At 60.0% G+C, this 13320-nt stretch overlaps 1 protein-coding gene across 1 annotated transcript in view; it reads left to right on the top strand.

Moving 5' to 3' along the window:
* Positions 1-13320, top strand: part of MYO15A (myosin XVA) — an 89269-nt gene that overhangs the window by 32927 nt on the left and 43022 nt on the right. The window contains exons 22-30 of the mRNA XM_075011113.1: positions 893-1017; positions 1602-1719; positions 3180-3355; positions 4260-4344; positions 8991-9072; positions 9840-9970; positions 11028-11123; positions 12234-12469; positions 13099-13277. Coding sequence (XP_074867214.1) covers positions 893-1017; positions 1602-1719; positions 3180-3355; positions 4260-4344; positions 8991-9072; positions 9840-9970; positions 11028-11123; positions 12234-12469; positions 13099-13277 — 1228 coding nt within the window. The remainder of the gene's footprint in view (positions 1-892; positions 1018-1601; positions 1720-3179; positions 3356-4259; positions 4345-8990; positions 9073-9839; positions 9971-11027; positions 11124-12233; positions 12470-13098; positions 13278-13320) is intronic.

Below are 13320 nucleotides of genomic sequence, written 5' to 3' on the forward strand. Positions count from 1 at the left end.
TTTTACATCAGCTGGGATGCCCTCCCCAGATGGCTGGGGTGGGGGGTTTACCAGACTCCATTTTGCAACAGTGGTTTTTAGCAAATATCAAGGCCTACTTCAAAATTTTACCCTACACCCAGCCAGGAGAACCCTCTTGGAGATCAGGTGGTAGCTGCCGCACAGCAAGAGGTTTGCGAGCTGATGTATTGCACAGAAGCATTTCAGTAACAGCAGCACATACCGTGTTCTGGCCATGCTATCTCGAATGCAAGAGATTCCACCCCCTTGCTGCCTTCTCCAGTTCTCCTTTTCTCCCGGACTCACTGACGCTCCCGGAAGCTAGAGCCCGATTCACCAGAGCGCTTAAATAAATGCAGCAGGATAGGTTCCCCTGAATTCAGTTGCCTGAAGTTGAGCCTGGCTCTGAGAGCTTTGCTGACACAAGGAGTACTGGGGAGCTATGGCCTGTGAGGGCAGGACAAGGAGCAATGAGCTTAACCTGCAGCAAGGGAGGTTTAGGTTGGACATGAGGAAACGCTTCCAAACTGTCAGGGTGGTTGAAAACCAGAATAAATTACCTAGGGAGGCTGTGGAATCTCCATCACTGGAGATATTTGAGAACAGGTTAGACAGACACCTCTCAGGGATGGTCTGGACAGTGCCTGGTCCTGCTGTGAGGACAGGGGACTGGAGTCGATGACCTCTCGAGGTCCCTTCCAGTTCTAGAGTTCTGTGACTCTGTACAGCTCCAAGGCCGAGGACGTTGCGTTGTCCTCACACTGCCCTGTCTTCCTCACTTCTGCCTCACTCACCCGTTGCGCGGTCCCCACCGCCTAATCCTCCCTTTGGCTCAAACGGGCGATTACAGCCAGGTTGTAACTGCTGTCCCCTCGCCTCTCGCCTTGCTCAGGAGCCAGCCGTCTTTGAGGCAGACGTTGTCAGCGGCCAGCTCTGCTACTCTGGAATCCTGGAGACCATCCGCATCCGCAAAGAGGGCTTCCCGGTTCGCATCCCCTTCCACATCTTCATTGACAGGTGCGGTTGCCTGGTGTTGCCGACTCCAGAATGAGAAGCTAGGGGAGGGGGTGGGAAGGGGAAGAGTCATATCCCGAAAGGGAGATCAAGTGGCGAGTGGGAATGGCGTGAAGGGAGGACGAGAGAGATTCCTCATCACCACTCTTCCCTTTAATTTTTTCCAAACCTGTGTGGAATAAATTTTGTGGTACGCACCGAGGCATGTGTGGATGTGCCCCACCAGTAGAAACACAAGCTGCCGGCTGCGGGCGCTCTGCTAATCCACTGGCTGGCACCTGAATCTCCCGTGGGTGGCCACCCAAGCACTCAGTTTGCGGGCAACACTGCCCAACAGACAAATCGGTTGAGAAGGGGCCGGTCCTGACAGAGGGGAAATGCACTGGAAGGAACAATGCCGTACCACTCCCAGCAGGCGGCTCCTACAGCGTCTCCTCCCTCTATTATTTAAAGGAGTACTGGGGAGCAGGTCTCCTGGGTGTCTGTTCCGGGCCCTGTTCTTGGCTCTGATGTAGGGTGGAATCGCTCATGAGGGCTTGAACAGGGTCTGGCCCTCCTGCATTAATGGTGCTCCTGGGGCTCAATAGGTACAGGTGCCTCGTCGATGTCCGGCCCAACGTCAGCCCCGATGGTGTGAGCTGCGTGGAGATGCTGAAGAAGCTGTGTGCTGGGAATCCCACCATGTACTGCATTGGAGTCAGCAAGGTATGGCTGCTGCCTTCCCCACTGACCAGGGCCAGGAATGAGTAGCCTGGACGGGAGGGGCGGGACATAGGGATGTAATATTTCAAGGGGTTCTGGGCACAGGTGTGAGAAGCAATCCTGGGCAAACTGCTTAAAACCAGGCCACTCACAGCCCAGGCTGGGATTTCCTTCTCAATAAGGCAAATCCAACCAGCCACCAAAGTACCTCTGCCAAGAAGCTACACAAGCAAACCCACAGATTCTCCAGCCGCTCCAATGCCCAAATCAGCAATCCTCCTACTCAGGTGAGAGGCTGTGAAACCAATTTCACCAAATCCACAGATTCTTCCAGACCCCAAAGGGTTTAGCCACATTCCCAGGTCAATATACACCCAGATCTTACCCAAAACAGCACACTGGGCTAGTACTTTAGACTCTAAACCTAAAGGTTTATTAAGAAAGAAAGAAAGAAAGAAAAAGAAAATAGCGGTGAGAAAGAAGTTGTTAAAGCGATAAAATGCAAACATCAATGAAAGCTATTGATGCAGGATACAGCCGATGACACAAGCTGCTATTCTTTAGAGTTTCTGAAAATAACACCCTTCTGAGGGACGGGCCCCCAGTCCACACAGGCCAAGTTCATGATGACTGAAGAACAAAAGAGTCACAGCCACGGACATCTTGTAGATTTCTCATGTGTATGTGTCTGGGGGGGGAGACCCTTTCTTCTTCACGTGGGCAATGGAGGAACACCTGATCAGGTGCCTGCTGTAGTTCTGTCATCGACCACATGCCAGATGACAAGTCCCAAGTTCTTAAGATGTGTCTTTGATGTCTGAGTCTTTGTTTCAGTCCATCATCCTGGCTGGGAGGAGGCCACGCCTCCCACTGCGAATCCTTAGCTCTAAAATGTTTCTAATAGAGACCTAGAGCCAGTCTCTATAACTTTATGTGCAAGGGTGGTACGGAGATATGAGGAGCATAAACAGATTCAGGGCATCACCAGCTTTCATTAGATACCTCGCTTGGCCCAGCTGGCACAGGGTTTGGTGCAGACTAAGTACAGTGATTGCAGAAATGGTTTCATGATTATTTTAAAAAATCCAGGAACATCACAGAGGAGAAATCAAAGGCAAGATGCTGTACAGACCCTGCCCTTGGAGAGGGCTTGTGGCTGTCTGGGCTGGTGCCCCAGGGTGTTTGCGGGAACAGGAGGGAGAAACTACCTCTGGAGGTTTCTCTGCAGGAACCAGCTGCTGCAGGGAGGGCCGAGGAGGGCCCAGGCCATTGTCAGGGTTTGTGGATTGTAAGGGCATTTGGGTCAGTGCCCACAAGCAGAGCGAAATCCCAGATGTGGTGAGTAGGGCAGGAGCAGGCCCAGCCTGGCCGATGCCCTTTGGCCAGGCGGGTGAGCTGGTTAGAAGCTACCCCGTGCCTAGGCTGGGGGCTGATGCCTTTTCTCTCTCCCTCCCGCCTGCCAGCTGTTCATGAAGGAACACCTGTACCAGCTGCTGGAGAGCAAGCGGGACCGCGCCCTGCACCTGGCAGCGCTCACCCTGCAGCGCTACGCCCGCGCCTTCTTCATCAAGAAACGCTTCCGCTCGCTGCGCCGCAAGATCATCCTCCTCCAGAGCCAGGCCCGGGGCTACCTGGCCAGGTGCTCAGGGGCAGGGCACTGCCTGGGCACCATTCAGCCCTGCCACCGCAGGGGCCTGCCAGCCTCTCGCTCGCCCGCTTGGGAAAGGCCTGGGGCGGAATTCCCTGTGAGCTGAGTGCTTGGGAGAGATTATGGGGCTGCCCGGCTGATTAGCAGAGCACCCACAGCTGGCAGCGTGTTTCTGTTGGTGGTGCACATCAGTCCATGCACATAAAAAATTTATTTCGCCCATGGACGGAAAAAGTTAGCAGGAACGCCGGCTGCAGGGACAAGCTCCTGGGGGACACGGCTGGGCCAAGCCCACTCCAAGGCCCCAAGCCCTTTGGGACATCCCTGGGCTGAGCTTCCAGGGGCTTCCATCTGAGCTTTGGGACCACGTGGGATCTGGGCAAAACCAAACTGTTTCGATGAACCTGGCTTAGGCCACTGGGGGCAGGTGCCAAAATGAAACATGGGGCATGGGGAAAGAATCTGACCCAACTGCTCTGGTGTCAAGGCCAACCTGCCCCACCCCCTCTCCTGAGGACTTGCCCCCGCAGCCCATTGGCAAGACTCCAGTCAGGCTCCTTGGGGTTTGGGTCAGCCCCAGCTCTGCAGGGTCCAGAACAGCAGGGCAGCTGGGAGCCAGACGTGCTGGTGATTTCCGACTCCCCCCCGCAGCCTGCCAGGGAGATCCAGGAGCAGAGGGCAGGGAGCCAGACTTGGGGCATCTGGCAGCAGACGGGGACAGGCTGCATGCTGGTGTGACATACCTCTGGCCAGTGCTGGTCAGAGAGAACCCACAGTCCCTCCCTGTGCCTGCATTCCCACCTTCCCAGCACTGCTGCTTGGGCAGTCCCCGTACCGGCCCCAGCGTAGAGCCCTCTCCCTGCCCCACTAACCGGGGGGTCACCATCCCCTGCAGGCAGAGGTACAAGCAGCTGCGGAAGAGTCTGATCAAGTTCAGGTCCCTGGTGCACGTGTACATGAATCGCAGGCGGTGCCTCAAGGTGAGAGCGGGCTGCAGAGTGGGCTGGGGAGACGTGGGGAGAAAGGGTCATGCCATGGGCCTGTCCCCCCGGGAGCCCTCTCAGTCAGGGCTAAAGGCAGCAGCAGAGCTGGGGCTGCAGGTCAGGATTGGCGAGCTCTGGCAGCAACTTGCCCTGGCTCTGCCTTGTGCTGTAGCACTGAATTCCCCCAGAAGCTGTGTGTGTTTAGGGCGAGGGGGTAGTTATGAGAGCCCCAGCAGAACTAAGAACAAAGGCCTGGCTAGGCTGGTCCGACCACAGGCCCCTCTCGCCCGGGATTCTCTCTTCTGATGGTGGCTAGTGCCAGGTGCTTGCCAGGGAATGAACTGACCAGGGCCATGTACCGAGTGCACCATCCCCAGTCGGGGAGTCCCAGGCAGTCCTGGCTCCAGCGCTGTGGGAGGGCAGTCAAACCAGCTGGATGCTCTAGGCCTGTGCCCCACGGGACTGGTGTTAGTGCCTGCCACGTTGCACGGGGACAGCTACACCGTGTCACCGTGCAACACTGGTGTGGCTGTGACCGGACGGGTGGGAGACACCGACCCTGACTGAATTCGCCCAGGCCTGGATGGCTGCTCTGACGGGCTCCTGGGAAGCGTGTCTGCTCCCTGCCCCAGCAGCACGGGGGCACTGACTGCCTGTCACATGCCGGGAACTGGTCTGCTGATGTGTGTGTGTGTGTTTGGTGGGACGATGCCTGGAGAGATGGGAGATTGCAGAAGGAAATGACCTTCAGAGCTTGGACTCCAGGAGGCCAGGCCTGTGAGCCAGGGCCAGCTGCTGAGCAGCCTGCGTGCTCCTTGCCCACGGCCAGAGGTCTGTGATCCTACCCCTGGGGCTGGCTGGGGGCGTGTGATCCCCAGCTGGCTGGGGATGCGGGAAGCTGTGTCATAGCCTGCAAAGGGGAGGGAGGGGCAAACCCGACATGACCAGGGTGAATGACAGCAGCATGGGGCAGAGCCCTACCAGGGCTGGCAGGTGGCAGGGCGGGCTGGGGCATTCCGACTGGGTCCAGTCTTATTGCATATGCTAAGGCCTAGCTCTGCCCAGGGCTCCCTCCCCACCAGCTGGTCCCCAAGGGTCCCAGGTCAGAGCTGCTGTGCCGGGGGCAGGAGATCCAGGCCAGGCAACCGTGGGTCAGTGCAGGAGAAGGGTTAAGCCTTGGCTTAGCCAGCTCTGCAGGCAAACAGAGCAGCCTTCAAGCAGTGAGTCCCGCCCTGGCTAGCTCTGCAGAGACTGGCACCTCCCCTGCCCTGGGCACAGCAGCAGCGCTGTGTCCCTAGGAGCCAGTCAGGCCCCAGGAAGTGCGTCCATTTCCGGCTGCGTGACAAGGACAGGGTTAGTAGCCAGCAAGAGTGTCTGGCCCAGGGACAGCCTCTGTGCATGTGCCAGAGGGCTCCAGGGCCCGCTCCAGTACACGGGCAATGGGCCCAGTTGAGGGGCTCTGGCAGCCTTTCACCAGGGTGGATCTTAATGCTCAGAAGAGGTAGAGGATAGAGTCCGGCCTGGTGTGGGCAGAGGCTGGGCACCCTTCCTGCCCCCAGCTCTGCTGATGCGCTTGTGATACCAACCTGCAGCCCCTGGCAGTGTTCCCTGTCAGCAGAGTGCTTGGACAGCTGCCCAGGAGCGATTCAGGTGCAGCTCAGCTGCTGAGCAGAGCTCGCACAGCCGACAGCATGTGCTTCTCCTCGTGGTGCACCTCCGCACATGCCTAGGTGCACCTAATAAAATTTATTCCACACATGGAAAAAGTTAGAGGGACCCCTGGCTCCCAGCGACCCCAGCACTGCTGCGGGGCTGCTGGCACCGGAGGAACCCCTCCAGGTCATGCGTGTCCAGGTGCTCTCCAGCCACCTGCTGTGCCTAGCGGTACACAACTCTGCTCTGCTGGTTTGGCTTTGTTCTCAGGGGACCCTCCCACTCCCCTCCCCTCCCGGCCAGATTCCTAGCGGGCCAGTGACCCTGCCCAGGCCCGCGGAGGCAGCCGGTGGGGACAGGCACACGCCACGGCTGCTCGCCATGCACCAATGTGCTCTGGTTTCAGAGGCAGGATGTGGCTCGCAGGCAAGCGGAGGAGGAGAGGAGAAAGGCTGAGCAGGTAACACCAGCGGCGCTGGCGAGTGTGTGCTGGAACCTGGGCATGCCTCGTGCCAGGCGTGAGCACGCTGGTGCCTGCGTGTGATGGATGGGAGTGTGCACGCTGCGGTGGGGAGAGGGCGCAGCCTGGCGGGTGGGAGGGATGCCTCTGTGTGTGTGTGTGTGTGTGTGTGTGTGTGTGTGTGTGAGAGAGAGGGGGTGGGTGTGGTTTGTGGGGGGTGAGATGTGAGAGGCATGGTGGATGAGAATTATGTATATGGTTGGTGTGGGGGTGGTGGATGAGGATTTTGTGTGTGTGTGTGTGGTTGGTGTGGTGTGATGGGTGAGGAGTGTGTGTGTGTGTGTGCGCGCATCATTGGTGAGGAGTGTGTGTGTGTATGTGTGTGGTGTGAGGCATGAGGAGTGGGGGGGGTTGGTGTGGTGTGGTTGGTGAGTGTGGTGGGGGTTGGTGTGGTGTGGTGGGTGAGGATTGTGTGTGTGTGTGTGTGTGTGTGTGGTTGGTGTGGGTGAGGAGTGTGTGTGTGTGAGGTTGGTGTGGTGTGATGCGTGAGGAGTTTGTGTGTGGTGTGGTGGGTGAGGAGTATGGCGGGGTTGGTGTGGTGTGGTTGGTGAGGAGTGTGTGTGTGTGTGTGTGGTTGGTGTGGTGTGGTTGGTGAGGATTGTGTGTGTGTGTGTGTGTGTGTGTGTGGTTGGTGTGGGTGAGGAGTGTGTGTGTGTGAGGTTGGTGTGGTGTGATGCGTGAGGAGTTTGTGTGTGGTGTGGTGGGTGAGGAGTATGGGGGGGGTTGGTGAGGAGTGTGTGTGTGTGTGGTTGGTGTGGTGTGGTGTGGTTGGTGAGGAGAGTGTGTGTGTGTGGTTGGTGTGGTGTGGTGTGGTTGGTGAGGAGTGTGTGTGTGTGTGGTTGGTGTGGTGTGGTGTGGTTGGTGAGGAGAGTGTGTGTGTGGGGGGGGTTGGTGTGGTGTGGTGGGTGAGGAGTGTGGGGGGGTTGGTGTGGTGTGGGGGGGTTGGTGAGGAGTGTGTATGTGTGTGGTTGGTGTGGTGTGGTGTGGTTGGTGAGGAGATTGTGTGTGCATGTGGGGTTGGTGTGGTGTGGTGGGTGAGGACTGTGCGTGTGGGGTTGGTGTGGTGTGATGTGGTTGGTGAGGAGTGTGTGTCTGTGTGTGGTTGGTGAGGAGTGTGTGTGTGTGGAGTTGGTGTGGTGTGATGGGTGAGTGTGTGTGTGTGTGGGGTTGGTGTGGTGTGGTTGGTGAGGAGATTGTGTGCGTGGTTGGTGTGGTGTGGTGTGGTTGGTGAGGAGATTGTGTGCGTGTGGGGTGGGTGAGGAGTGTGTGTGGGGGGGGTTGGTGTGGTGTGGTGGGTGAGGAGATTGTGTGCGCATGTGGGGTTGGTGTGGTGTGGTGGGTGAGGAGATTGTGTGCGCATGTGGGGTTGGTGTGGTGTGGTGGGTGAGGAGATTGTGTGCACATGTGGGGTTGGTGTGGTGTGGGTGAGGAGTGTGCGTGTGTGTGTGTGTGGTTGGTGAGGAGTGTGCGTGTGTGGATGGTGTGGTGTGGTGTTGTTGGTGAGGAGATTGTGTGCATGTGGGGTTGGTGTGGTGTGGTGGGTGAGGAGTGTGTGTGTGTGTGGTTGGTGTGGTGTGGTGGGTGAGGAGTGTGTGTGGGTGTGGTGGGTGAGGAGTGTGTGTGTGTGGTTGGTGTGGTGTGGTGTGGTGGGTGAGGAGATTGTGTGTGTGTGCGTGTGTGGTTGGTGTGGTGTGGTTGGTGAGGAGATTGTGTGTGCGTGTGGGGTTGGTGTGGTGTGGGTGAGGAGTGTGTGTGTGTGTGGTTGGTGAGGAGTGTACGTGTGTGGTTGGTGTGGTGTGGTTGGTGAGGAGATTGTGTGCGCGTGTGGGGTTGGTGTGGTGTGGTGGGTGAGGAGTGTGTGTGTGGTTGGTGAGGAGTGTGCGTGTGTGGTTGGTGTGGTGTGGTTGGTGAGGAGATTGTGTGTGCGTGTGGGGTTGGTGTGGTGTGGTGGGTGAGGAGTGTGTGTGTGTGGTGGGTGAGGAGTGTGTGTGTGTGGTGGGTGTGGTGAGGAGATTGTGTGTGCGTGTGGGGTTGGTGTGGTGTGGTGGGTGAGGACTGTGTGGTTGGTAGGGGAGTGTGATGGGTGAGGGGTGCGTCTTACCATAGCTGCCTACTGGCGCAGTTCAGGGCCATGCTGTGCCGTTGCCCACAATGTCAGCTGGACGCTCCCTGTGCCAGGCTGGACTGTGCCGAGTCGGGCCGGGCTGGTCTAAGGGCCCAGGGCCCCACTGAGCGAAGCAGGTGGCCGTTTCCCCATCCCTGGGCCCTGCTGCGGCCGGGCTCTGGGGGCACAACGCAGACAAGGCTGGGCCCGGCCGATCCCCGGCCTGGGCTTCCCCCTCACAGAGGCCTGGACTCAGAGGTGAGGTGTGGGCAGCCCTGTAGATGACTGGGCGCTCCAGCTCAGCGCCGGTGGAGGGCGAGGAACAGACCGGAGAGCCATGACGGGCCTCTCTGTGCTCTGCCCCAGGAGCTGACCAAGAGGGAGGTGATGGATGTAACACACCTAGAAGTCCCAGCAGAGCTGGCAGGGCTACTGGAGCTGGCGGCAGGTAAGCGCTCATTTCCCCCAGAGGGCTGCGTCGGAGCAGCTGGGAACAGCCCAGTGGGGCTCCAGCCACTAGCAAAGTCAGCTTCACCAGCACTGTCCTCCTGTGTCTGTGGATGACCCCTCAGGGCGGTTAACCCAAGACTGCCCTGCTCAGCCTCTGCCTGCTTAGGTGCAGCTCAGATGCCGGACTCCACCCCAGAGGTGGTTGCCCTGCAGTGGTAGGTGAGAAGCTCCATAAATGACTCAAATTCTAGCCTCCCCCGGCACCCCGTGAGAGTCACGAGGGTGCAGCGGTGAAACGGGGCCCGTCCCCCATCCTGCTAAATGCCTTAGGGTCCTCAGGGAGAAAGGCTGGCTCGGCTCGGAAGTCAGCAACCCTGCACCAAGCTTCCATCTGAGCAGACACCAGAGCAGCCCCTCCCCAGAGAGACGGCAGCAGGAGGCCGGCCAGGCTCGAGCCTAGGCTTAGCTGCCTTGTGGTTAGGCTGAGCGGCAGGATGCCTGGGTTCTAGTCCCAGCTCTGTCTTTGGCCCCTGGGCCTCAGTTTCCCCTGTAGGATTCACTTGGGCCATGTTGGTCTCGGAGCTCCCCCTGGCTGCACCAACATGGGTTGGATCCTGCCCTGCCCTGCCCTAGAGCCCAAGGATCCTAGGTGGAGACGCCCCAGGGAGCAGCTGTTTGTTGCCCACCCTTCTTCTGTAGGTGGCGGGAGCTGGAGCCTCATCCCCTCCAGACCCCACTGACTCCTGGTGCCTCCCTTCTCCCCAGCTCACCAGCTGGTGAATGCTCAGTGCGTCACTCTGGTCCCTGCACCCAAACTGCAAACGGACTCCCAGCTCACCCTGCCCCTCGACATCAACAACTACCCCATGGCCAAGTACGTGCAGGTCCACTTCCAGGTAAGGCTGGCACTCGCAGCCCCTGGAGCTACGCCGCACCCTTGCAAAATGGCTACAAGAGCAGGGAGCAATGCTCAGTGGTTAGCTGGGGACTAGAAGCCAGGACCCCCGGGGTCTATTCCTGTTTCTGGGAGGGAGTCAGCCCCAGGGCTCAGGGAGCATGCTGGGAGTCAGAGCTCCAACTCAGGGAAGAAGTGCTGAGAGTTAGAGCAGGGGCCTGGGAGTCAGGACTGCTGGAGTCTCTTCCTGGTTCTGCCACTGCCTTGCGGGTGGCCTGAGGCAAGTTACTTAACTGTGCTTTCCTCATCCACAGAACAGGTGTGCATGGTGCCTGCTGGTGCATGGGGGCCAGGTCCCGCTCTCCACCTAGCTCCTGGAGCGAGGGAGTTGCTCTGCATCTCACAGTGCAATGCATCCCCTTGCTTTGAATTTGGCTTGTGCTTGTCATTCAGTGGCACCAGAATGATTTATAGGCTGTAGATGCTGAGCTGTGCCCCACACCTTACTCCAGCCGCACCTCCGGTGACCCAGGCTGTGGGCACAGCTGGGTCCCCAGGCATGGAGCCAACGGTTGGGGCTCTGGGGCCTTCAGCAGAGCCATCAGGACCCTGTGGCAGCAGATCCCCAGTAGCGAGGGCCCTGGGACCAACAGTGGAGGCCATGGGGCCAGCAGCCGGCTGCCCCAGCAGGGCCAGCAGCTGGGACTCCCTGGAATCGAGGGCCGAGACCCTGGGCTGCAAGAGGGCCCCTGGCTGTGGGCTGAAGGCTGGGACCCTGGCATGTGCTGGGAAATCTAGGGTGTTCTGCGTCTATATTATCCCCTGGACACCATGTGCACCCCAGGCCGTGCTGCTGCCTGCAGACCCATCTGTATTTGTAGAGCCGTCTGCCACTCAGCCTCCCACACCTCCATCTGAACAGGCCGGGAGGAGACATTCGGTGCTGGGGGATTTTGCAGTGCTACTTTAGCCACCCACGATAGCTCCAGCCAAGGCCTCTCAGTGGGGCTGAATCCCTGCAGCAGAGCTCAGCGCTTCCGCCCTTTCTTGCCCCACAGGAGCCGCTGTTCGGGATGCTCACGGTGCCCCTGGCTTCCCCCCTGACCCTGGTGGAGGAGGAGCTGGTGCCAGAAGCGCTCAGTATCTTCAAGCTGGTAGGTCGGTGTTCACAGCATCTCCTGCCTTCTGCCCTGCGGCCCCTGGGTTATCTGTCCGCGCCACGGTAAGGGAGCGAGGCTCCGTCTGTGCCATGGGGTAGGAGGGCTCATGGTCAACAGGCATCAGTCAGTCTGGGCTGGACTGAATGGCCCCTCCGGCCCTGCCTCCAGCCTCAGTCCCTGGCCCGACTGCAGCCCTGGCCCTAGGCACAGGCACAGAGGGGGCTTTTAGCAGGGACAGAGAGGAAAAAAACCACTAGGAGTTCCCACCTTTGCTGTGGGGCCCCGGGGCTTCCCCAGCACCAGCCCTGGGCCTCAGGAGGAAAGCGTTGTGGCTTCTTCTGTCCCACTGCCACAACAGCTACAGGCAGCGTTTCCTGCCAGCTGAGCGCGTGGGCGGCCACCCAGGAGAGATTCAGCGGCTGCCCGGCTGATTAGCAGAGCGCCCACAGCTGTTCGCAGCTGGCAGTGCGTGTTTCTACTGGTGGTGCGCACCCACACAGGCCTGGGTGCACACAACAAAATTTATTCCACCCATCATCCCCATGTCATGGGGGGCGGGACCTAAAGGAAAGGGAGGAGGGGGAAGAGATGGGCCCTTTCTCAGTTGGGGGGAGGGGAGGGAGCATGGCGCCCACAGGCCGTGAGTGGGGCGCCTCTTTGTCCGGGACCACCCTACCGCCCAATGGGGTTTGGCCTTGCAGTGCCCCATCATGACACTGGATCTGGGGCTCACCCGGAATGGGCAGGCTGCTACCCAGTGCTGCTCCTCCACCCGCCACCAGGGGCCAGTTCTTGTACCAGGCTGGGCCCAGGAGCCTGCCCGGCTTTGCCGCACTCGGACCCACCCTTACCCCTCTAAGACCAGGTTGGGCACCAAGGCAGGGGCTGGACACAGCATGGATGGGTGCAGACATCTCCGTGGCGCTAGTTGGCGTGTCCCAGGAGAGACATTTCCAGGGGCACACTGCAAGGAGGGGGCGGGGCCTGTCTGTCTTGGGGGCGGGACCTGTCTGTTTTGGGGTGGGGCCTGTGTGGGGGAGGGGCCTGCGGAGGAGGGGCGGCTGTGCCGGATCCCATATCTCCTGACCCCTCCCCTGGCGGTAGATTCTGCGCTTCATGGGCGACCCGCAGCTGGGCGGCGCCCGGGAGGACCTGTTTGGGAACTACATCGTGCAGCGGGGGCTCTCAGCACCGGGCCTGCGGGATGAAATCCTGGCTCAGCTCGCCAACCAGGTTTGGCGCAACACCAACGTCAACAACGAGGAGCGGGGCTGGCTCCTCCTGGCCGCCTGCCTCAGCGGCTTTGCCCCCTCCGCCCACCTGGAGAAACACCTGCTCAAGTGAGCACCCGGGCGGGAGGGAGCCGGGAGACCGGGGGCCAGGGCAGTTTGCGCGGCTTGCCGCAGGGCCTTACAGCCGCGGCTGGGGCTGGGCATTCCCAGCCCATCTGAAGAACCCAACCCAGCCCCCTGTGCTGCCACACAATCCCCTGGGAACCAAAGAGATCCACACCTATAGCACCTCCCCAGGGCTCATTCTGCAGCCTCCCCGCCCCAGCCCTCTGGTTTGCACCTCTTCAGCTCAGGCAGGAGCTCTGCCAGCGGCACGGCAGCAGTGAGCTGTTGGAATCCCTGGGCTGGCTTCTAGAGGGCAACAGCTGTCCTCACACTCGGCCCAGGGTGCCAGCACTGGGCTGGGTCGGGGCTCTTGGAGGCACAGCTGTAGGCCGGTCCCTGCCTCCTGGCTGCCAGGTGGCCTCCAGCGTAGCCTGCGTGCCACCTGTGTCCAGGCCTGCAGTGCGCCTGGTGCTTCGCTCTCCATTCGAGGCCACTGGTGGGTGAGTGAGAGCCGAAGGGGGCTGGGTCCTGCAGGGTGCAGACGCTCATGGGGCTGGCCCATGCCTCTCCCGGCCCCCAGCAGCCTCAGGCCAGCCCAGTCTCCTCCCATGGCGTCCATCCTTCCTGGGCAGGTTTGTTTCCGACTATGCCTTTGATGGCTACAAGGCAGTGTGCCAGCACAAGCTGATGCAGGCCTCGCTGAAGTCCCAGCTTGGCCCTGAGGCGGCCCGGACCTACCCGCCGTCCCTGCTGGAGTGGACGGCCAGCAGGCAGAGAGCGCGCATGGCCTTGGATGTCTACTGCTTCAACGGTGAGGGGGCCCCACAACACAGCCAGCGGCCTTGGGCAGGACG

This window comes from Carettochelys insculpta, chromosome 16 (assembly GCF_033958435.1).
Source record: "Carettochelys insculpta isolate YL-2023 chromosome 16, ASM3395843v1, whole genome shotgun sequence".
Classification (NCBI taxonomy): domain Eukaryota; kingdom Metazoa; phylum Chordata; order Testudines; family Carettochelyidae; genus Carettochelys; species Carettochelys insculpta.